Here is a 25,492-nt window from a genome sequence, read left to right as displayed (position 1 = left end):
GAGACCCAAGGCAATGCTCTGGGGACCCAGGGTTCGAATCCCACTACAGCAGGTGGTGGAATTTGAATTCAATAGAAATCTGGAATTAACAGTCTAACGATGACCATGAAACCGTTGTCGATTGTTGTAAAAACCCATCAGATTCACTAATGTCCTTTCGGGAAGGAAATCTGCCATCCTTACCTGGTCTGGCCTACATGGGACTCCAGAGTCACAGCAATGTTGTTGACTCTTAAATGTCCTCAGAGATTGGCAATAAATGCTGACTTAGCCAACCAATGATGCTATATCCCATGAACGAATAAAAAAAAAACCTAGGCAGGTGTATGTTATAGCTATCTAAGGCAGTAGTATATGATACAAGTATTGGGGGATGTGAGGTGGGTACGTTATTTCTTCATTGCTCAGATTGATCAGGGCAGCACGCTGGCACAGTGGTTAGCACTGCTGCCTCAAAGACCTAGGGACCAGACCTGAGTTCAATTCCGGCCTCAGGTCATTGTGTGTGTGGAGTTTGCACTTTCTGCCTGTGTCTGGTGGGTTTCCTCTGGGTGCTCCAGTTTCCCCCTACAATCCAAAGATGTGCAGGTTAATGTCAGGGTGATTAGCAGGATAAACATGTAGGGTTACGGGAATAAGGCCTGGGTGGGATTGTAGTTGGTGCTGACTCAATGGCCTCCTACTGCATTGTAGGGATTCTATGACTCTATGATTACAGATATTTTTAGCTACTTAACTAGAGGTAAAATAGCCATTCATTTTCAAAGTGGATTCTGCCTCAATTATTACTACTGTTTGAACCTTATTTTCTTTTTATAACTACCACACCTGGTAAAAGCAGAATGGATAGTCAGGTTTTATGGTTTTCAATCACAAAACCTACAAGAGCATCCAAAGTGAAGAGAGCTTTATGGGAGGCACACCTAAAGGAGTGCAGTCACCATGCATTCTTAGCTCTCCAGAAACATGCCTTGAGTAGCAGTGCAGCAGACCCCTTTGCACTTTAATGATCACTTTGCCGACTAAAAACTTTGTAGACCTATCCGGAGGTCAAATCACAACCGAGAGTTCGTAAACAAGTTCATCAATATTCTTTACTGTTTTGGCCAAGGAGGAAAAAGATTGCAAATTTAAGCTTTGGTTTTTATGCTCAGGTTTTCCTTACGTTACACAAAGTTCAAAGTAGAAAGACTGTTTTAGAGGGGTCTAAAGGATAAGGATTCAAACAAACCTGCTTCAAGTGTAATGAATCAGCAAGTGGAGAGTGTGTGCCTCTGTGATCTACAAAAGGGTGACTGAAAATCAGCACTGTCATTATTTAGTGGTTGTGGAGAGAATGAACTTTGAAACGAGGGATCACAGAGAAAGACAGTCGCAGGAGAATACTGTCATGTGGAACTCAGCCAACAATATTTAGCCCTTGGATGCTTAGTCCTGGTAAAGTAGCAGATCACACTTAGCTCAGAAAGGAAATCTCCTGTTAACTGTAGCAGGGAAAATAGGTTTCGGTCTGTGGGAGCAGGATAATGACTGGTCTTAGCCACTACTTTGCAACACGACTCTAGGAGATCCTTCATTGTATAAATCCAGAATATCTCAATGATTCAAGTTAGTAAGGAGTGCCAACAAGAGCAGAAATAGAAAGGGGGAAATGAAAACGAGATATTGATATCAAAGTTTAAAATGTTTTCAACTCTATTATACCAGTACATAAAAGAAATGGACTGTCTTCCTACAGTGCAATGGTTGGATGTATTGATGTATAAACAGCATTTTTTTTCTACAGAGTTCGTTGTGGTCAGTTTTCAGATCCAGAATGCTCCAAGGAAAGAAACATACACCAATCATCTCTTTGACAGATACCAGAAGTTAAAACACAACTCTGAACCGTTTTCATGGTTGGCATAGTATGACCACATTATTTGTTAAATAAGATTTTCTACAAAGATACAACATATAAAAACTGTTAAATATATAACTTTAGGTTTCTCAAAATACATTTAATGATCCTGTTTTCAACAAATGTTACTTTCTCCTCTAATTTGACTTTTTTTGTGTGGTAGATGGTTGTTTGAAATGTGACACAGGCTGCAGGTAGCCAGACATGCTCATTGCGAATGCTGTTTTGATAGTAGCTACTTTTATGCTGGGAGAGGAAACACGAGCTGCAAATGTTTCACATTTAGTTCTTTTTTTTCTGGTCGAAATACAACATGACTTAAGAATGAGAAATAAGTCAGCCAAACTAAACAGGAGACTATGATGTCCTCCCAGCGTGAATGTTCAAACGTGTCTCTTTTGTGACAGGACATTGACTATTATTCTGTTCCATGCTCCATTAGATCCTTTAGACATCTTACATCAGACCAGCTTCCCCAACATCAGAAGTCCCTCTATTATTATTTTTTTCAATCAAGACTTTACCCGAGCCAGTAATGATTAATTTCAGCACTATGAAAAAGCTGAATTTAAATCCGTCTGGAGCCCACTACAATTGAAACCAGTAAAGCTCATTCACAATGAAATAGTGTCCCGTTTTAATGTTTTCCTTTTGTTCTTTGGTCTATTGTTTTGTGAACAGGTAAAGATGAGGAAATAGATGTAGAGATGTCAGAGAGAGTTACACACATGAAAGCACAGTGTCTTTGTTGTGGAGCCTTCAGTAACTCTTTAGTGTCCCACCTGAGGCAAAGATTCACAACCTGTTAAGGGCTGATGGACACAGTTCAGTCTTCTGTAACAGGTTTTCTGATCTGAAACATCAACTGGGTAACGCAAAGTCCAACATTAGTTGAAAAGTAGGGATGCGGAATGCCAAACATGGTCACTATTGCTGATGTCCAAGCATGGCTCAGTTATCTACATTTGTTGCCCCAGTGGTCCCTAATAACAGAAGGAGTGAAACTTTAGCTCAAGAGTTGGAGATGGGATTACGCTGTTTTGACCGGTGCAGAGAAAGAGAGAGTTGAGGAAATAACATACAACGGATGATAGTCCGCAGCGGCAGAACTTGATTAGGGTAAGTAGCTCACACAGAGTTCTAAGCTGCTTCTACAAGGATTCTTTGTTGATGCATTTGTCAGGAGACCTGTAAATCAATAAAAACAAACGTGTGAACATTATGCTCTGCAGTCATTGTCTTCATCGCTTCATTACCTGCACAAACAATCTCATGGGTAAACCCGAACTTCCTCAAAATTTCAAAATATCAGATGGGATAGGATCAGATAGAATGAATGTTAACATATCTCAAAAACTGTAAGGCACAACGAACATTAAAAAGCACCCAAAGTAGCAAGTTGTAAAAATGTGCTGCAGTTAACTAAAATCTCAACTGTTTAGATTTTACATTCTCCGCTGCAAATGAGAGACAACATTACACACTTCTAACCATGGTTATTAACATTCTTCAAGCTAAATTATTTAGACCTCTTGGGTTGGATTTTACATCCATAAATCCAAACCACCTGCCCAAAAACATAAAAAAAGGGCATGATGACATTGTATTCACAATAAAATCCCACCGTGCCAGTCTCTCAAATTATGGTATCCGAGGTGCACAGCCATTTTGAAATATCCTATTAATAAGCTATTATGCTTGCTAACAACTCAATTATCTGCAATTTTTTGTTGCATGCTGCATTTTTCAGGTATTTACATGAAGATGTTTGAGAATGGTTTCTGATAACTATGACAAGGGGGACATGGTGGCACAGTGGTTAGCAACTGCTGCCTCACAGTACCAGAGACCCAGCTTCAATTCCCAGCTTGGGTCACTGTCTGTGCAGAATCGGTACTGATTTCCTTTGGTTTCCTCCCACAAGTCCAAAAGATGTGCTGATTAGGTGAGTTGGCCACACTAAATTCTCCCTCAGTGGACCCGAACAGGTGCTGGAGTGTGGCTACTGGAGAATTTTTACAGAAAGTTCTTTGCAGTGTTAATGTAAGCCTACTTGTGACACTAATAAACTTAAACTTGAAGGAGGATAAAGGGTATAAAAGATAAAGGATCAGATGTGTCGCTAGGACCACAAATCTGCCAGGGAAATCTGCCATTCGCCCAGCCTGCAGAGGGATCTAGATAGGCTGGGCGAATGGGCCAGGAACTGGCAAATAGAATTTAATGTTGGCAAGTGTGAAGTTGTCCACTTTGGCAGGAATAATGGTAGGAAGGACTACTACTTACATGGCAAAAAACTGCAGCATGCTACGGTGCAGAGGGACCTCGGGGTCCTTGTGCATGAATTGCAAAAATCCAGCCTGCAGGTGCAGCAGGTGGTCAGGAAGGCTAATGGGATGCTGGCCTTCATAGCGAGGGGGATTGAATATAAAAGTAGGGAGGTCTTGCTGCAACTGTACAGGGCACTGGTGAGGCCGCAGCTGGAGTAGTGTGTGCAGTTTTGGTCGCCGCACTTACGCAAGGATATTTTGGCCTTGGAGGGAGTGCAAAGGAGGTTCACTAGGCTGATACCGGAGTTGAGGGGGTTGAGCTATGAGGAGAGGCTGAATAAATTAGGCTTGTACTCGTTAGAGTTTAGAAGGATGAGGGGAGATCTCATTGAGACGTACAAGATGATGAATAGGATGGATAGGATAGAGGTGGAGAGGCTCTTCCCGCTCAGAAAGGACAGTAGGACTAGAGGGCACAGCCTCAAGATAAGGGGGGGGGGGTGGGGGCAGTTTAGAACAGAGTTGAGGAGAAACTTCTTCACTCAAAGGGTGGTAAATCTCTGGAATTCTCTGCCCATTGAAGTGGTGGAGGCTGCCTCGCTAAATATATTTAAGACGCGGGTAGATAGGTTTTTGATAGGCAAGGGGATTAAGGGTTATGGGGAGAGGGCGGGAATGTGGAACTGAGCCACGACAGATCAGCCATGATCTTATTGAATGGCAGGGCAGGCTCGAAGGGCTAGATGGCCTACTCCTGCTCCTATTTCTTATGTTCTTATGAAAGTGGCAGAGTCTGAATGATTTTCCAAGTAATTTTTAAAAATATTTTGTGAGTCTTTATTAAAGAAATAAATGCAGGTTCTGAGAGCAGGTGGGCTTTATGATTCTAGACATGACCAAAGTCCTGTTCACAGCTTACCTTCTGCAATACAATGCCGCAGCCTCCGGTGCCAATTGGATGTGGAGCCTCATTCTGCACCTACTATTGGTCACTAAATGACCATCCATTGCTTCATTGGGCCATCAATGACAGTGGGGCTGGAAGCATGCCGATTAGAAAGTTTCTATTCCATCTCCTCCAGACCCACTGAGAAACATAACATCCGTCCCCAGGTCTCCCACATTTTCATTTACATCTACAATTTTCTAGGCAATCGATGCAAGTTGTCATGGAAGCAAAGTTTCACGTACACCACAGCTTATGAATTTCTTTCTCAAGGTCTAACAAGGAGTGAATGGTTCAGTCCTTTCGGGTTTTATCTATAACGTTAATCATAAGCTGTAGTCTTACGGAATACCTGCGATAGTTTGCTTGGTTTAATGCTTCCACAAGCATGGAGTGGCTGGGAGGGAGACTACCTTGTCAAATCTGAAGCTAAGAGAATTCAGTGGTGCTCTAGTCAATGGGAAGGACTCCCAGAGTCACTGTTTTCCCATTTCGGGTGGGTGTATTCTGTTGGTGGGATAGGAAGTACCTAAGGATGGTGATGGAGGATTATGGAATGTTGGAAGACAGGGATAAATCTGTGCAACTATGCTAGCATGCAGCATGACTGAAGCATGAGACAGACCTCCCAAACTTGGCACCAGTGAGGAAGACTTTGTAGGATCAGCTGGGCTGTGTGCAACTTTTCTTTTCTAGAAGGGTTATAGAATTCCTACAGTGCAGAAACAGATCATTCATCCCATCGAGTCTGCACCGACCACAAACCCATCCAGGACCTATCCCCGTAACACCTCATATTTACCCTACTAATCCCCCTGACACAAAGGGGTAATTTAGCATGGCCAACCCACCTCTTTGGACTGAGTGTGGAAACCGGAGCACCCGAAGGAAACCTACACAGGCAAGGGGAGAACATGCAAACTCTAAACAGTCACTCAAGGCCAGTATTGAACCCGGGCCCCTGGTGCTGTGAGGCAGCAGTGCTAAATTCAACCCCTAGATCACAGCTAAATTGTCCATCCAGTTCTATTTTGTTTCTTTGTGGGTGAATTTGAGAGTCAACCATGTTTGTGTGGGACAGGGGTCACAGATAGGTCAGACCAGGTAAAGAACAGCAGGTTTTTATTCTTGATAAACAGCATTACTGAATCAATTTGCTTGTTTTTACAGTAATCTGAAGCTTCACAACCAACTTTATGGACATCAGGTTTTTATTTCCTGATTTGTAAAAAATTGAATTTGAATTCTCAAACTGTCCTGATGGCAGGTTGAACTCATTTTCTGAACAAATAGCCCAAGCTTGGTTAATAATTTTATTGACTCCTAACCAAGCGGCTTAGTTCAAACCTCAGATGCTCAGTTGAAACCCAAGCTCTATTCTCCTGACCACAGGGACCATGGTTGAATGTACCCGCAGAATCTGTTAGCGATAGTGGCAAGAGTCTAAATGGGCAGCACAGTGGGCACAGTGGTTAGCACTGCTGCCTCACAGCACCAGGCACCCTGTTCAATTCCTGCCTCGGGTGACTGTGTGGAGTTGCATATTCTCCCGTCTGCGTGGGCTTCCCCCAGTCTCCTCCCACACTCCAAAGGTGTTCGGATAAGGTTGAGTAGCCATGCTATATTGTCCCTTTGTGTTAGGGGGATTAGCAGGGTAAATACCTGTGGTTACGGGGATAAGGCCTGAGTGGGATTGTTGTCGGTGCAGGCTTGATGGGCTGAATGGCCTCCTTCTGTACTGTGTGGATTCTATGATTCGTTTTATAAGTCATTTTTTCTCGAGACTGTTTCAGTGCTTTCACAGAATTGTAATATTGGGAAGAAGAGAAAGTGGGTGGACCAGGCCATGCCCTCTCTGCTCCACAGCCAGACTGAAGCTCCTGTCACATTTACTAACAGTCCAGTCCATTTCATCACTTACTGAAGGCACAGGATTGCTCACATGGAGAAATGTGTTACAAAACAATTGAAATAAAGGTCCAAAATATTTTCAGAGTTCACCACTCCAAAGCTACATATACTTCACATGTTCTGCTAAAATGATCTAGTAGTGGTTTAAGTTGTGAAGTGTTGTAGACGATATTGTTTCACTTGGGGTCTATTTGTTACGTGTTCTCTTTTATTAGTCACTGATCACAAAGTGGTAGTATTTTGCGACTGCAACAATGCAGTATAAATGTGACGGAAAGAAAGTGTCAAATAGATTCATAGAGCTTTACAGAACAGAAAGAGGCCCTTCAGCCCATCTTGTCTGCACTGGTCATCAAGAACCTATTTATTCTAGTCCCATTTTCCAGCACTTGATCCGTAACCTTGTACGCTATGTCGTTCCAAGTGCTCAGCTAAATGCTTCTTCAATGATGTGAGGGTTCCCACCTCTATCTCCCTTTCTGGCAGAGAGTTCCAGATTCCTAAAACCCTCTGGGTGAAAACGTTTTTCCTCGAACCCCTCTAAGGTTTCCTGCCCCTTACCTTAAATCTATGCCCCTGGTTGTTGACCACTCTATTAAGAGGAAAGGTTTCTTCCAATCTACCCTATCCATCTCCCTCATAATTTTGTATACCTCAATGAAGCTTTCTTTGCTCTCAGGAATACAACCACAGCCTCCCCACAGCTGAAACACTCCAGCCCAGGCAATCCAGATCTCTCCTGCATCCTCTCTAGTGCAATCACATATTTCCTATCATCTGGCGACCAGAACTACATATATAGCTGTAGCCTAATGAGCTTTTATATAACTAAACCATTACTTCCCTGCTCTTATATTCTATGCCTTGGCTAATAAAGGCAAGTATCCCACATGGGGTTGAACATAAGCTGTACACGCATCTAATTTAAAAGCAACGACAATCAAATGCTTATTAATCAATGTACAATGTTCCCAGAAGGTGTTTTTTCTTTATATATAAACATATTGCATCCCTGCAGCAACTGAATTAAAGCACCACATGTTACCGAGGCCACATGCGCTGAACAAGCAGCAATTAAGTTGGCTCTCGAGCACCAAGTTCTTTCCTGCATCTCAAAAGTGAACCAACTCTGATTTAAAATAGCTGGACAACAATTCTTCTTTCACAATGTTGTGGCCGGTGGTGACTCAGCCACATTCTCAAGGCCAATTATAAATTTTAAAAAAAAATCAACCAGAGCCTGGATAACTAAAATATGTAAAATTTTCAATTGTTTCTCCAGAGCTGGAGGCTCCAGTTCAAAGTTCCTGCAACGCGCCACTGTCAGAACGATTTGAACATGAGAATAAACGACTAAGAGAGACAGGGGGTGCTGGTCTGATGAAATCTCTGAAATATTGAATGACAGCAAACTTCAAGCTTTATTTTTCTGATGTGGTTTTCTGAACATTTTCTTCCAGCGGTTTGAGTTTTTAAGAGAGATAAAATAGCGAGGGAGACCTCAGATACATTATGCTAAATTATGGCATGAGCAATGAGAGATTTAAAAAGGTCAGATCTGTCCTACACTAACCAGAAGGGTACATGCTTCTGTTGAAAAACAAATAGGAAAAAAAAAACATGTTTTGTTTTCCCCTTTTTAGTGAAACATTAATGAGATCATATTCCAAAGGGCTGACTCTGGGGAGTGCCATTTTGTTAGACACACGAGGAAAGCTGCAGTCAAACACAATACATTTATAATAGTCACCTACAAGCCAGCCACTTGACCCCCCATAAGTTTCGACCGGTTTGTCAATCCATTTGTAGAATATGTGCTGCCTACAAAAATGACTTGGTTAAAGCAGTGAACAGGGTGAAACCCTGTAAGAGCTTGTAAAACACAATCAGCAGAAAGCAATCAGAGCTTGTTACGGGAGTGAGACCAACCCACTGGCTGCTGTGTTTAGGGTGGGACTTCACCTGCCCCTATGACACTGCTGCTAACCCACACTTGTTTCTTGCAATGGCCCATCCATGCGTTTGGGATGATGCTGTGTAGGTGCCCATCATTCAGCACTGCAGTCCATCCCACGCAAAATATAACAATATCAGTGGAAATTTCACTTGCATGGGCTCAGAACATTCCCACAATGATCATATAAGTGTTGAAGTCAGAGCACTGGATGTGGCAATGATTGGCTGCAATTTATTTAGATGGGCTTCAAATATCATAGTTACCAGGGACCCTGGGAGGTTAAGGGTCAGCAGGTGTTGCTAAGTGAGATTGGTCAACCTGTCCACAGAGTCTAACAGAGTCGGCCAATCTGTGCTCTCAGGGAAACGCAACATTGTCACTGCCTCAATCTTAATACTACCTGAATTTCCAGTTTGTCGTAGAGAACGTCTCAGAAGTTAGTCACTGCTCCACTTTCATGTCCGGATAACTGATTCTATTGCAGGGTCACGACATGGCATAGTGCTTGCTGCAGCTTCCTAATTGTGTGCTATTTTCACAGTGGTTAGCACTGCTGTCTCACAGTGCCAGGGACCCAGGGTTTAATTCCAGGCTTGAATCACCGTCTGTGCAGAATCTGCACATTTTCTGCTTGGGTTTCCTCCCACAGTCTGAAAGACATGCTGGTTAGGTGTATTAGCCATGCTACATTCTCCCTCAGTGTACCTGAACTCTGGAGTGTGGCATCTAGGGGATTTTCACCATAACTTCATTGCAGTTAATGTAAGCCTACTTGTGACAGGAATAAATAAACTTTTAAAACTTTTCCTCGATCTCGCTCACTTTCTCCGTGTAGTGAATGCCTGCTACACATTTGCTGTTAGTTAGAAAATTCTTATAGATGTCACACCTTTTCTGTCATATATAGCTGTCCCCAACATTCTCATTATCGACTCCAGATCTAATTTAAAGTTAAGCACTCAGCTTCCAACATGCATTCAACAGTTAACACTACAAGAGTTCTTCCTTATAATGACCTTTTAACAGGACACAATCAGTTAACTGGATCTCCTTTGCGTTTGTTTTCTATTCTATGATATTTGATGATTAGAAATACTCAGGGCAGTGCAAAACAAGGGAGGTTTATTAACACTTTCCCCAACAGACAAATATTTGTTTATTCAGATATAAAGAATGAGCTTGCACATTTTATGTTGGCATGATTTTACAAAGCACTTTACTAATGCCAATAAACCCAATGTCAATTTACCAGGTGATGTGATGAACTGCCATGCCATAGATGGTCAGACAAATTATTTTTGAGGGGATAGATTGCAAGATAAGGGATGGCAAACATCTCCTGTTCATATTCAAATAGCGTAATTCGATATTTTATATCCACCTGGACAGATGAAAGCAAAGAATAACTTTTGTCTTTATTTTGTAAACTGGTATTCCTCCTGAACACCACGCTCTTGCCGCAATGAGGTCGGAGAATTTGGCACTCAGCCGAATCTCCATTCACTGCAGCGGGATGGGAAAATCCCGCCAGCCTGCACGATGATAAGATTCTGACCAGTATATTCTTGGAAGGGATAACGGCAATTCATCTCAGTCCACCAGTCCTATCACCCATAATCTACATTATTGTTGCTTGCTGTACGATAAGGTGACATTACTAACCTTCCACAATACACAACGTGAAAGAAAGACGTGCAGTTGTAAAGCGAGTTTCATGACTACAGGATGTCCCAAAGTACATTGCTGTCCAAAGATAGCACCAAGTATCTACCTTAATTATATGTTCAGATGTTTAGAGTGGTCCCACATTCATGACATTCTGATTCAGAAGCAAGAGTGCTGCAGCTAAGGCTGACACATTCTTTTTCTCTGTTTAGATTCATGAGGAAATGTTAGTTGACCCGCTGCTGTTCAAGATTTTGATCCAGTGCCTACTTCACATCATGATGAAACATTGCCAGCAAATTAATAATTTTGCTCAGAGTTTATTAGAAATGAGAGCTCTGATTGACCAGCCCTGTCTGCGCAGGATCGAAAGGCAAAAATGCATTGCAGTGTAAAATGAGTATTTGGAAACAGAGAAAACAGCTAAGCCCTCAGAGTCTGAATACTATTGACTCCAGAAAGGAGGGGCAGTCAAACAATGCATAAGGGTCCAATTTTTTCAAACCAATACCAATTCATGACTGGCATGGTGGCACAATATTGCTGCCTCACAGCGCCAGGGGTCTGGGTTCAATTCTGACCACAGGTCTCTGTCTGTGTGGAGCTTGCACATTCTTCCAATGTCTGCGTGGATTTCCTACGGGTGTTCCGGTTTCCTCCCACAGTTCAAAGATGTGCAGGTTAGGAGGAGTGGCCATACTAAATTGTCCTTTAGCTCTAGGAGAATTAGCAGGGTAAACACGTGAGGTTATAGATATGGAGCCTGGGTAGGACTGGTGTTGGTGCAGGCTCAATGGACCAAATGGCCTCCTTCTGCACTGTAGACAATTTGCTGATACTTTAACCTCTTCAATTTTTATTTTGAGGTTAAAGGGTGCGTCAGTTGGAGCGTCTTGCCTGTATCAGGGTTGTAGGTTCATTGCCCCACTCCCTAGACCGGAGGACAAATTCTCAGTTGACTCTCCTATGTAGTACTTAAGAAGGGTTGTAGGTGCCACCTTTCAGAAGGCATGTGAAAGAAAGGCCCTCTCTTCCCTCTCATGCCTTCACCAGTGATCCCACAGCACCATTTTAAAGATGAGCAGAGAAGACCCCCTAGTGCCCTGATCAATGCTTATTCACCTATCACCATCATTAAAAAAAATGGATGATCTGGTCAGTATCTCATTACTGTCTGGGGTCCTTGGTGTGTACAAGTTTACTGCCAATGTTGTAACAGTGACGACATGCCAAAAAGTGGTTATCTGGCAGTAATGTGCTTTGAGTCATTTTGAGATCATGAAAGATGACCACACAAATGACGAGTCCTATTTCTTTTCTATTGTTTGCTGCAGAGTGTTACAGATTGGAATTTGCCCAACAGTTAGCATCAATAGTGAAGATTCAGAATGATATGATTGATGGACTGTGATGGGGCTGCCACTATCCTTTCCAGAAACATACAGCCTTTAGTGGGAACACTAAAAATAAGGGCAAAGACCAGAATTAGTTAATCTTCACTTTGATAATAATCTTACCAATAGTCTATTTAGCAATTAGAATTCAGTCATCGTCTGTGTGGAGTTTCTCCCCGTGTCTGCGTGGGTTTCCTCCAGGTGCTCTGGTTTCTTCCCACAGTCCAAAGATGTGCAGGTGAGGTTGATTGGCCATGTTAAATTGCCCCTTAGTGTCAGAGGGACCAACAGGGTGAGTATGTGGGGTCTGGGATAGGGCCTGGGTGGGATTGTTGCTGGTACAGACTCGATGGACCAAATGGCCTCCTTCTCCACTGTCGGGATTCCATGAATTTTCTTACTGGTAGAAAACATGACTGTGAAACTTATCTAGGTTGGCAGAGCCCCCTTGTGGTAGTTTGCAGAATCTTTTTCACATAAATGGATTAATACAAATAATGGAATTTGACAAGATACAATAAGCCACCTTAACTCTCAGTGGATTGTGAAGGCAAATAATTGATATGTCCACCGGAAGTCACTAATTCCCTTTTCCACACATCCCTTGCTGTCAAATCTGCCCCTCTAGTTCTGTCATTTTGCAAAATATCATTGGCAAAGATAAATCAATGCAAGCAAAATTATTTCGGAGTGCTATGATTCCCATAAGCCTGTTAAACAATTCTCAAATACTAAAGAATGAAGTTACGTGGCTCAGTTTAACAATACGTAAACAGTTAACACTTTGCGGCACTTATTTTTCTGCTTTCTTTTTTGACCATGCATGAAAGAAAAGCTCAATTCTAGCCTCCGATAATTGTAGATTCATTACAAGGAAGTCAGCAGCAATGTTAGGCACACTGACAGGGCTTAAACAATGCACCCACAATCCCAAATTCTGAAAAGCATCCTTCATTGCACCAAGTGACACAAAGCACAGTGGCCACAGTTAACAGTGATTACTGTCCAAAATCCCTTGATAATCCAGACCAGGACTTAGACTGGATGGCACGGTGGTACAGTGATTAGCACTGCTGCCTCACAGAGCCAGAGACCCGGGTTCAATTCCGGCCTTGGGTCACTGTCAGGGTGGAGTCTGCACATTCTCCCTGCGCCTGCGTGGGTTTCCCTCAGTTTTGAACCACCCATCTTTTAAAATATGTTAGTGCTTGGATATTACCGTATCAAAAGCTTTCCATTAATTCTACATAATTCCAAAGAATTGCCCTCCTATGGAGGGGTTGGCATACAAAATAAAACGGAGAAATGTAACATTTTGAAGCTATAATGGCATTTTAGTAGCAGAATATGTGACAAATCTGCACTGTATCACATTGGTGTTTCCCGCAGTGCATACACAGCCCGTGAAAGTTGTATGTCAAGGAGAGACTTGCGGGAATCACTGCCCGGGATGGCAGCATGATTAGTCAAGGGAAGGGAATAACGATGAACCCACTTGATTTCTCTTTCTATCTTAGGACACTTTTGCAGCTTTTAATAAAAGTGGTAGTTTTAAACTAAAAGCAACAACGTGGATCTGACCTGGAACTGGAGAGTGATGTAAAAAATAAATACAGTGGGGACAATTACACCTACTAATAAACAAGCCCTGGTAATGACACCAAGGCAGACGTTCCTTCTACAAGTGTAAACATTAATATATCAAACTGGTAAGAATATAGCACTGCTATTATCACCAGTGTTAGTTCACAGTACAATTATGCTGATGCTAGAGATTGAATTTGGTCAACTTTCAATTCGGAAGTATCTCACAATTAGGATTTGTATGGATTTCAACAACCAGCTCTCCTTCCATGATACAAACTTCATGAAAATGTGAGTCAAAGTGCAGAGGGGAGGTGATGGCCGACTGGTATTATCACTAGATTAATCTAGAAAGTCAGCTAATGTCCTGGGGGACCCGGGTTCGGATTCTGCCATGGCAGATGGTGGAATCTGAATTCATTAAAAAAAAGTCTGGAATTAAGAATCTACCATAAAACCATTGTCAATTGTCGGAAAAACCCATCTGGTCCAGTAATGTCCTTTTAAGGAAGGAAATCTGCCGTCCTTACCTGGCCTGGCCTACATGTGACTCCAGGGCCTCAGCAATGTGTTTGACTGTCAACTGCCCTCTGAAATGGCCGAACAAGCCATTCAGTTCAAGGGCAACCGGGGATGGGCAATAAATGCTGACCGGCCAGAGACACCCATGTCCCACGAATGAATGAAAAATGTATATGTTTAACAGTAAAAGAATGTGATTGCCTATCACAGCAAGCTGACCCTACTGTATTGCAGTCAGTGTGCTTTACAATAAATGCATCGTTGTATGCATGCAGTATGTGGGCTTGGGGACCATTTTTTGCATTTTGAGTTGATCACTGGGAGAAGTAGTCACTTGAATCTGTTCCCTTCACCCAAAATAAGGGAAACATAAATGAAAACAAATGTGGACTTAAGTTAAATATTTCAGTCGCTGGTATAATGTGGTTACAGTCTGGCCAAATGCAACAAATCACTTCTTCAAAGAAGATTAGAAAATAAGTGTTATCAAGGCTGTATTCTGCAGCCCCAATTCAAATGCAAACTTATCTCATCCACTCAGACCAGATTGATGATTTAAAGAAGGTTTGGGCCTGTTGCCTAACTAATGCATGATCATTTCTTTTGCTGCACAAATATTTGAATGCTTCTACTGGTAGATGATAATAAATATATTGCATTCAAGCCTTGTTTACTGTTGAAAACATCAATGGCGCTTAAGAAGTAAAATTGATGACAATCTGTCATTTTATGTAAATGCAGAATAAATATATCATTTGCATTAACACATACTTTTTGGAATGTAATGAAAAGGAATCAAAAAAAGTACAGCTTTGAATCTTTTCTCCCCCTTATCCCCAATCATAACTCTCATTAGTGATCAGTCTGTATGTGAAATGACTCCATGTGACCCAGACTAAATTCCTAGCAGACAGCAATTCTCAACACAACTGATTCAGCTCTGAGGAACTGAAGAAGTGGAGAATGGGAAATACGTATAGTGAAGTGGCTGGTCTTTGGAGGGCAGGCTTTGGAATGCATTATCAGGGCCATGCCAGCACAACTAGCCTAGCAACACTGCTGACCTGCACCAGATCTGATTTAAGTGCAGTACTAACCACTGTTCCCCGACAGTGGAGCAATGTCCAGTCCTCCAGCGCTGTATCAAACCCCAGCCTATAAGCAAAAAGGCAGAGTGTCAGGTCATTTTGTTTTTAAGCTGTTACAGAAAATGTGCTAAATGACTTTTACTTTGGGTGTAAGAATATAGAGGAAAAAAAGTTACATCAACAGCTTCCATGTGATAGTCCTTTCAAGGACAGTGAAGTACAGTATTGTACCTGTTTCAGCACTGCGGCCTAATACAGTGCGCTACTTAGTGGCACATAACGACTAACCACTATTGCAATGCCGTCTTACCTTGTCCCAGCAATGAGTTTGTGGTTGACCTTATACAGGCACAAAGCAATGATGCAGATGGAACATAACAAACTTGGGAAAGAAATGAACTTGTGTTGATGACAGGCACCAGGATACAGCAGTGACAGTATCATTAGTCAACTCCACACAGGTAGAGTCATTGCTATTTATCACCTAACTATTTCTGACTTCACCATCAAACACCACATTTCAGAGCTATGAAAACATTAGTGCGATATTAATGGAAGCTTCTTTTAAATACATGATCTGAACATCCCTGATAACTGTTTGATGAGCAGCTGAGAAATGTTGTGAAGCTATCTCTTCTCCTGTGTCTAGTTTTCCCTTAACTGTACCTGTGATATTGATCTCTTCTCCTGATATAAAGTGAGTAAATGTAATTATACATTAAAGGGTCAAGCATCATAAGTTGGGGAAACTAACCACTTGCAAATTGTTATCTTCTTTAAAGTGTCTGCTTGTCAGGAATAAAACGCTTCTAATCCAAACAAACTGCATCTAATTTAAAATAAATAATGTTGCAGCTACTAGTCAAAACTGTATGCTAGCGGCAAAAGTGTTTACATTTATATAACTCCTTTCACATCCCCAGAACATTCCAAAAACAGAGTGCAAGCGCACAAGGCAAAAAAATCTGATCCAAGGGACATTTATTGTGACACCCTGAGCTCTGATATCGCAGCCACTGGTGAAGAGCAGAGGAAGCCAACTCTTGGAAGAAGCAGTTGACTGAGTTAAAGTCAGGTTCTGTAGTGAACCCAAAATTTCTAACTATTGTCTTTACCAACCAGTTTGGTTCAGATATGATGCTGCGCATTTCAATAAGTGGTGCCACACTTAAGATCTGGGTATTGCAACTAGAACAGTGGGAAAATAGTCCTGCACCTGCAGTTTCTTTTTTAATGTCAGCAAGTTAGCTACTAATCACTGCGCCATCTCCAGAGGCTGTGATAGGAATTATACAGAGCATTGTAAGGTTGGACTAACCCAGTCAGCATATTCAGGGCTAGAAGGCATGGATATCTCTGCATCCAAAGACAATGTTCATATATTAGCGTCAGAGAGCTCACTGAAGGTACCTCAGAATCCACCATTCTTATCTGAAGGGGGAACAACAATCGCCACAACAAGGGAACAAAGATCCATGTGTATAGCCAAAAAAAAACAGGAGAACCTACTGATTATTCTGAGATGCTGAATACTTACAACAGAAAACATGTATTTGCTATATGCCTCAGCTAAACGTATTTCGCAGGCATGTTTACAGGTCTGACTGGATGAGGCACAAAATATCTGAGCAAGTGATGAACAAAGAAATCATTGGGTAATGAGCATTATATTGAAAACATAACATGAGGATGGACAGAGCAGGGATCCACCACTTGACCCAATGCCTGACCTTCTTTACTCAAAAAGAAGCCTGATGGTTATTATCAGAATCTAGATATTAGTATCAGTAAACAGGACGTTAAAAAAAAATCTTTCACTCAAAATAAATGCATTTTCATCTTTGGGGTTGTAGAAACAACACAAACAAGCATGGTTTAAATGAAGTTAGAGAAGAGCTTGAAAAGTAAAAATTTTTTTAACCAGAAGGGAATTCAAAATGAAGTTAAGGTGGAACTATATTCATTATAGATGTTGACAAGTAGTCAAAGTAGCAGGGTCATGTTCCTTTTTAAATGGCAAAATCATCAGTAAGATGTAAAGTTGGATGGCTTGCTAACTGATACACCCCCAGACTATTCATTGCAACGTAGTTGATGCTGTCTGAGCTGTCTCAGTAACTCCACAGATCCATTTACCTGTCTCCTTACACTATTTGGGAACAAAAATAAAATAATCAAAAATGAATCATAAACTTCAAAAATTCAGTGCAATTTGGCATAAATGTTGCCTGCCTCTCATAACCTTCAACCTCTTGTGGATCAAAAGTCTGTCTGACTCAGCCTTCAATATAGTCAATGATCCAGCTTCCAACGTTCTTATGGTAGAGGATTTCAAAGATAACCAGCCCTCTTTAGAGAAGCAATTCCTCCTCATCTTCATTGGATGTGGGAAATATTCTGAAACTGTGATCCCTTTGTTCTAGATTCTCTCATGGGGGAGAAACATCCTCTCATGATTTAACTTTTTAAATCATGCCATGCACACACCTGACGAAGGAAAACCATTTCCGAAAGCTTGTGAGATGACTATCAAATAAACTGGTTGGACGTAAACCTGGTGTCATGAGACTTTTTACAGTATTTATTGCCCATCCCCAGCTGCCCTTGAACTGAGTGGCTTGCTAGGCCATTTCAGAAGGCAGTTGAGAGTCAACCACATTGCTATGGATGCAGAGTAACATACAGGCCAGACCAGGTAAGGGTGGCAGATTTCCTTCCCTAAAGGACACCAGTGAACCAGATGGGTTCTTTTCCGACAATCGACAATGGTTTCACGGTCATCAGTAGATTCTTAATTCCAGATTATTTTTATTGAATTCAGATTCCACCATGTGCCGTGGGGGGATTGGAACCCAAGTCTCCAGAACATTAGCTGAGTTGCTGGATTATTTGTCCAGTGATAGAAGAATACCACTAGGTCATCGCCTCCTCAGGTGACTGCAGCCGTTCTCTATTGCAATGAAGTATTCATCTGAGGTTTGCCAGATGGACACAGTTTGAACATCTGAACTCTGAAGTCAGAGCATTCTTACATATAGAACATAAGAACTAAGAGCAGGATTAGGCCATTTGGCCCCTCAAGCCTGCCCTGTCATTCAATAAGATCACGTTTGACCCGTTCATGGACTCAACTCCACTTACCTGCCCACCCGCCAAAACCCTTAATTCTTTAACTGTTCAGAAACGTATCTATCCTTACCTTAAAAACATTCAATGAGGTAGCCTCAACTGTTTCACTGGGCAGGGAATTCTACAGATTCACAACCCTTTGGGTGAAGAACTTCCTCCTCAACTCAGTTCTTAATCTGCTCCCCATTATTTTCAGGCCATGCCCCCTAATTCTCGTATCACCCGTCAGTGGAAACAACTTCCCTGCTTCTATCTTATCTTTCACTTCATAATTGTATATGTTTCTCTAAGATCTCCCCTCATTCTTCTGAATTCCAATGAGTATAGCTCCAGTCTATTCAGTCTCTCCTCATAAGCCAATCCTCTCAACTCCAGAAACAACCTAGTGAATCTCATCTGTACCCCTTCCAGTGCCAGTATATCCTTTCTCAAGTAAGGGGATCAAAACTGTACACAGCACTCCAGGTGTGGCCTCACCAGCACGTAATAGAGATGCAACATAACCTCTCTGTTTTTAAACTCCATCCCTCTAGCAATGAAGGAGAAAATTCCATTTGCCTTCTTAATTACCTGCTGTAGCTGCAAAGCAACCTTTTGTGATTCGTGCAGAAGGACACCGAGATCTCTCTGCACAGCAACGTGCTGCAATTTTTGTTACCATTTAATCATCCCCAAAAGACAATAAGTTGTCTGAAACATCAATATAAAAGTCAGTCGGTCAATTATTCAGGTCTGTAGATACCACAGCTGCTGCCTATTCTGATGAAATATTGCTTTATCTATTTTTGTTTTCAGATTTCCAACACAGTTTTTTGCTTTTGCTATTATTATTTGACAAACCCTACTCATTTTGGGGAGAAGGAGTACAGATTCAAACAGCGGTCGAGCTACCTCACAGGCCTACTGTGTGATTTGGCTCACAACTAGCAGGGCGTGGGATTGTAGCTGCAGACATGCGCAGCAGAGTCAAAATTAATGAGAAGTGGCAGAAGCAGTGGTCAGCATGGTGGTGAGCAGGAAGGATTATAGATAATATTGCTAGGTTGGCACCTGCCTTATCCTAATGGAGAATTTTGACTGCAAGTAACAATGGGAATAAAAATACCTTGTGATTAAATGTATTAACGGCGAAAGGAACGGCAGGTTGTCTGACTATTTAAGAATTAGCCATTGTCAGTGCCATTAAACCTGCTGACTAGGACAACACTGCTTTTGTTTTTTTTGCTATCGAATGCAGATTCTCCTCCTACCTCCCATCAGATTATAACACAATACCAAATATTCAGCGTTTGTTTTCCAGACCCTTTCCCACCTCATTGTATTCAAACCCTTGACAGTCTACTTTGACCTCCTTCCCAAGATCTACAAACAAGGCTATTCTGATAGTCCCTGTGTTTCAGCCTCTTCTTTCCCCAAAGTAATTATTTCTTTCTTTCCAGGCTATAACTTTGCTACCCATGTTCAGTCTCTTTGGCCTTGATCTGCAAGTCTTCCATGCCCATGACCTCTTTAACTGTGTCCAGCTCCTGTCTCCAATTGTCCCTTTTCACCACGGGCCTCCAGTACGTCTACATCTCCACCCGTTACCACAATGACCTGTAGGCTCTTTGCTTCCTTCAATAGGATCCAAACAGTCCACAACCATCACTACCCTTTTCCACCCAAGCTGCCTTTTGTTCTTGCATTGAACAACTTCTCTTTTGACTCCATTCATCGCTTCCAATACAAGGTAAAAAAAACAGGGAACTTATACGAGCCCTAGATATTCGACCTGGCATTACGGGAATGATGATGTGGAAATGCCGGCGTTGGACTGGGGTAAGCACAGTAAGAAGTCTCACAACACTAGGTTAAAGTCCAACAGGTTTATTTGATAGCACAAGCCACAAGTTTTCGGAGCACTGCCCCTTCATAAGGTAAGTGGGAATTCTGTTCGCAAACAGGACATATAAAGACACAAACTCAATTTACAAAGTAATGCTTGGAATGCGGGGTCTTTACAGGTAATCAAGTCTTAAACGCACAGACAACACACACCTCTTTAACCTGTGCTTAACCCTCTCCACTCATATTGTCTGTGCCTTTAAGACATGTAAAGACTCGTATTCCAACCATTACTTTGTAAATTGAGTTTGTATCTTTATATGCCCTGTTTGTGAACAGAACTTTCATTCACCTGATGAAGGCGCAGCGCTCTGAAAACTTGTGGCTTGTGCTACCAACTAAACCTGTTGGATTTTAACCTGATGTTTTTAGACTTCTTACTCTATTAGAAGAATGCACATATTAGTTTTATAGCCAACTGCTGTGGAAAAATGTAGATTTAAAATCTTTACAATTTCAAAATTTCTAATTATATTGTCAATTTAAGATCAGCCTTATTGAGTGCCACACAGCCTAAGTAACCAATCATCACATAGCATGGGGAATCTCTATAAGTGGAGGAAAGAGGGTAATATGGATCAGCTTCAATCACGCAGCTAATGAAGCAACATTATAAATAAAGTTTGTTCAACTTAAGAAGTCTTCTTGAGTACATCTTCACTTCTGGCAAAGAAGATAAATGATTCTGGTGCTGCCTCTAGCTCTATACCTGTGAGTACTGCATTTTAAATAAATACTGAAGGGAAAAAATATTTATCAGCATCCCTCTCTTCAGATGAATAGACCCATTTGTCAACCCAATGGAATACTGGAGTCAATACTTCGAGTGCCTCAAGTTTTATTTCCAGGCAAACAAAATAAGGAAGGCAGAAAAGTACAAAGCAATTCCACAGAGCATTTGTGGAAGTCAGACCTACAATCTTATTCACAGTCTCACTGCCCTAAGTGTGCGCAATTCCAGATAATTAAGTGCATTCATGGATTTAGTGAAGGATAATTTTTAACCCAAATCATCAGTCATAATCCAGAGATTTTCAAACTTAATTCGCGGGTGAGAGCACCATTCAAATTGATTGTGACTTACATTGCAAAACCAAAGCAATTATCACAGGGATTGGCCAGTTTGCGTAATGAACAAGGATGCCATACAGTACCAATTGCTAACAGAATTCAAACAAATTTCAAACGGGCGACAGAGATAACATCAACAACACTCTAAATGGATGGAGATTTTTGAGGCAAAATCACCTACATCTCATGCTATCATTAAAAGATTATGCCAATGTTTTTCAACTCAAGGATTAGCCAAAGTGTTTGTATCAGACATATTCACAAAAACTGAACTTCAAAACTTCACCCATTTCAAATAGCACTAAACACATAAGAACTGCATCTGACCTCCAAGCTTCAAACAGCCCAGCTGGGAAAACCATCCAAACTTTCAAGTCTGACCTAAAGAAACTGTCAGGAGGAACCTTGGAAACCAAAGTCTCACACTTCCTTCTGAGCAAACAAACCACTCCACAGGCAACAATGGGAGTTCCACCAGCAGAGCTGATAATGAAACATCGTCACAGGATGACACTGAGCCTCGTGTTTCCAAATTTGTCAGGGAAGAAAGAGACCAGCCAAAGTAATCAGAAGACAAGCCATGATCCATATAGTGGAGCACAGAAATTTATGGTAGATAAAGCTGGACATATGCAAAACTGTGGTAATGAACCAAGTTGGATCCCAGGAATTGTTGGCTCTGAGATCGGGCCCCTTTCATATCAAGTAGATATGGATGGATGGATCATTTATAAACATGTGGATAACCTGAGAAGAATAGAGAGACACTCCAGCAGTTAGTGTTCATTCAAGAAATATTTTCAAACCTGTAAGAACCGAAGTATTTGATTGACCTGTTGCAAGCATAACTGATGTCTCCATTGAATCAAATAGCAATAAACTATCTATGCCCAGCAATACAGTTCCTGTTCACATTGATCCTGTGGAAGCATCTCAAACTAGATAGAGTGTGTGATTAGAATTCTGGGCTAAGTACAAATGTAACCATTTCTCAGGTTTTGTTAATTCTACCTTTATAAAATAATATGGGAAATAAGGATTGTAAAAGGAATTAAAGGGGGAGCGACATGGTGATTGTGACTTTAAAAACAGCCTTACTGTATTCATATGGTTTGAACAACCAATCAACACAAAGCACGGGACTCTCTCTTTATAGGAGTTTTGCTATTTAGGAAGGATGTATTATGGACTAGCTTGAAGCATGTAACAAATGAAGCATAACCTTGTACATAAAGTTTGTTCACCTGAGGAACGGGAGCTACAAAATTATGTCAATATGGTTCAGAGTATGAAGCGTGTCTCAAACAGATATAGTCATTGCAGAAACACTTGCGCATTAGGACACACACTGTTAGCAAGTCTGAAAATTGTATCCTTAATTCTTGAATTTGACTGCCTATTTGTGTTCAGCAGTGTCCAATCCGCACCCCAGTCCACTATTTGGAAGTCCACTGTGGCCCTCCCCATTTGTGTCTATATATGCCCTGTTTGTGAACACAACTCCCACTCACCCGATGAAGGAGCTTGAGACTCCGAAAGCTTGTGCTGCCAAATAAACCTATTGGACTTTAACCTGGTGTTGTGAAACTTTGATGTGGGTATGCCGGCGTTGGACTGGCGTAAACACAGTAAAAAGTCTGACAACACCAGGTTTTAGTCCAACCTATTTATTTGATAATATTCTCACTAGCTTTCGAGGGGACAGCCTCTTCGTCAGGTGAATGGAGAGTTCTGAAAATTGTATCCTTAATTCTTGAATTTGACTGCCTATTTGTGTTCAGCAGTGTCCAATCCGCACCCCAGTCCACTATTTGGAAGTCCGTTGTGAAACTTTGACAGGGTAACATCCAGCTGATTTAAATGTTCCTGTATTAAACTTACCACTCTCATATTCCCTGGAATCTGCAGCCAGATGGAGTTCAAATTCCCTTTAATATTTATGCTTCCCTCACACTTTGGGTTTAATATAATATTTTGCATATTTTGCAGAAATAATTTGCATTTATATTAGGGATTTCAGCTAATTAGCATGCAGCAAGGAATCACAAACAGAAATAGTATAAATGACCGGATAATCTGCCACAGTGGAGTTGGTTCAGAGACAAATGTTGATTAGAATGCTAAGAAAACTCCAAAGTACCATGGATCTTCTACATTTCCTGAGAGCGCAGGAAGACAGAAAACACCACTAACAACGTAGCACTCTTCTTCTTCTATGGAAAATATGCTCAAGTCTCAAGAATTGGGATCAAGCCCATCACCTTCTGGTCTGGGGCAAAGGTGCTACCACTGAGCCAAGACTGACATTTACTGATACCTTGCTGATTTTGACAATGAAGAGAGATTGAATGAATTAGGAATGTTTTCACTGGGAAAAACAAAGGCTGAGGGCAAGATCTGATAGAGGTCTACAAAATTATGAGAGGCATAGACAGGGTGGATAGTCAAAGGCTTTTTCTAAGCAAGGGTGGAAGCGTCAATTACAAGGGTGCACAGCCTCATTGTGAGAGGGGGAAAGTTTAAGGGAGATGTGCGTGGGAGGTTTTTCACGTAGAGGGTAGTGGATGTCTGGAACACGTTGCCAGGGGAGATGGTAGTAGCAGACACATTAGCAACATTTAAGAGGCATCTGGATGGGTACATGAATAGGGAGGGATTAGAGGGATATGGACCGAGTAAGGGCGGAAGTTTTTTTTAGTTTAGTTAGAGCATCATAATTGGCACAGGCTTGGAGGGCTGAAGGACCTGTTCATGTGATGCACTTCTCTTTGTTCCTTGTTCTTTGTTCAATTTAAACTTCTTTACAGGACTCTTATTAGCTTCCAGTTATCTGAAATTTTAGTTACTTCTTTTGTTATGAAATGTGTAGCCCTTCAAGTTTGCAACATTGTGCAACAAATCTTTAATAACAGTTATAATGAGACTTCATGAGAATTCACAAGGCAGCGGAGGATTACATTGATCCTTTTGTATTCTCCTGCAAAATATTATTTTTCCAAGTCACTGGTTCCAGATTATATTGACTAACTTAAGATTGAAAAAGTTGCAATGGCTTTAAATGGACAGTTAAGCCACATAGTTCTCACTTCCATTTGCATTTTTTAAAAGTCATTTTAAACCATGCAAATATGGAATATATATAACCTGCAGAAACTCTTCTAGTCAAATGCAAATTAAAATTTTAAAGCCACAATGAACTACAGGGCAGGTATTCTTAATAGAATTACAGCGTCATTAGGGCACAGGCCGCTGAGTTCAAGTCACATTTCTCCAAAGATTAGGCAAAGATTCAGAAAGTAGGCCTCTCACCTTTGCTCCTGTACAGCACATGATTGCCAAAGCAATGGGACCACAAAACAGCTGGATGAGAAGGTACAACAGAAGCCAGAGGGTGGTTGTCGAGGGTTGTTTTTCAAACTGGAGGCCTGTGAAGAGCGGTGTGTCTCAGGGATCAGTGCTGGGTCCACTGTTATTTGTCATTTATAGTAATGATTTGAATAAGAATATAGGAGGCATGGTTAGTAAGTTTGTAGATGATACTAAGATTGGTGGCATGGTAGACAGTGAAAAAAGTTATTGCCAATTGCAGCGGAATCTTGATTAATTGAGCCAGTGGGCTGACGAATGGCAGATGGAGTTTAATTTAGACAAAGCAAGGTGATGCATTTTGGTAGATTGAACCAGGGCAGGACTTACTCAGTTAATGGTAGGGTGTTGGGGAGAGTTACAGGACAAAGAGATCTAGGGGTACATGTTCATAGCTCCTTCAAAATGGAGTCACAGGTGGACAGAATGGTGAAGAAGGCATTCAGAACGCTTGGTTTCATCGGTCAGAACGTTGAATATAGGAGTTAGAATGTCTTGTTGAAGTTGGAGAAGACACTGGTAAGGCCACACTTGGAATACTCTGTGCAATTCTGGTCACCCTATCATAGAAAGGATATTATTAAACTAGAAAGGGTACAGAAAAGATTTACTAAGATGCTACTGGGACTTGATGGATTGAATTATAAGGAAAGGCTGGAAAGACTGGGACTTTTTCCTCTGGAACATAGGAGGCTGAGGCGTGATCTTATAGAGGTCTATAAAATAATGAGGAGCACAGATAGTCAATATTTTTTCCTAAAGGTAGGAGAGCCTAAAACTAGAGGGCATAGGTTTAAGGTGAGAG

At 41.4% G+C, this 25,492-nt stretch overlaps 1 protein-coding gene across 2 annotated transcripts in view; it reads right to left on the bottom strand.

Annotated features, from left to right (window-relative positions):
• Nucleotides 1-990: 990 nt before the first annotated feature.
• The window catches only part of tafa5a (TAFA chemokine like family member 5a), a 679,785-nt gene continuing 655,283 nt past the window's right edge, over nucleotides 991-25,492 (bottom strand). For both annotated transcript variants that reach the window (XM_080207858.1, XM_080207859.1), the window contains exon 4: nucleotides 991-3,088. In XM_080207858.1, coding sequence (XP_080063984.1) covers nucleotides 3,080-3,088 — 9 coding nt within the window. In that variant the 3' untranslated portion in view covers nucleotides 991-3,079. The remainder of the gene's footprint in view (nucleotides 3,089-25,492) is intronic.

Source organism: Carcharhinus amblyrhynchos, chromosome 19, assembly GCF_965287045.1.
Source record: "Carcharhinus amblyrhynchos chromosome 19, sCarAmb.v2.hapA, whole genome shotgun sequence".
Classification (NCBI taxonomy): domain Eukaryota; kingdom Metazoa; phylum Chordata; class Chondrichthyes; order Carcharhiniformes; family Carcharhinidae; genus Carcharhinus; species Carcharhinus amblyrhynchos.
The sequence above is the reverse complement of the archived record's forward strand: the minus strand, read 5'-3'. Positions and strand labels throughout refer to the sequence as shown.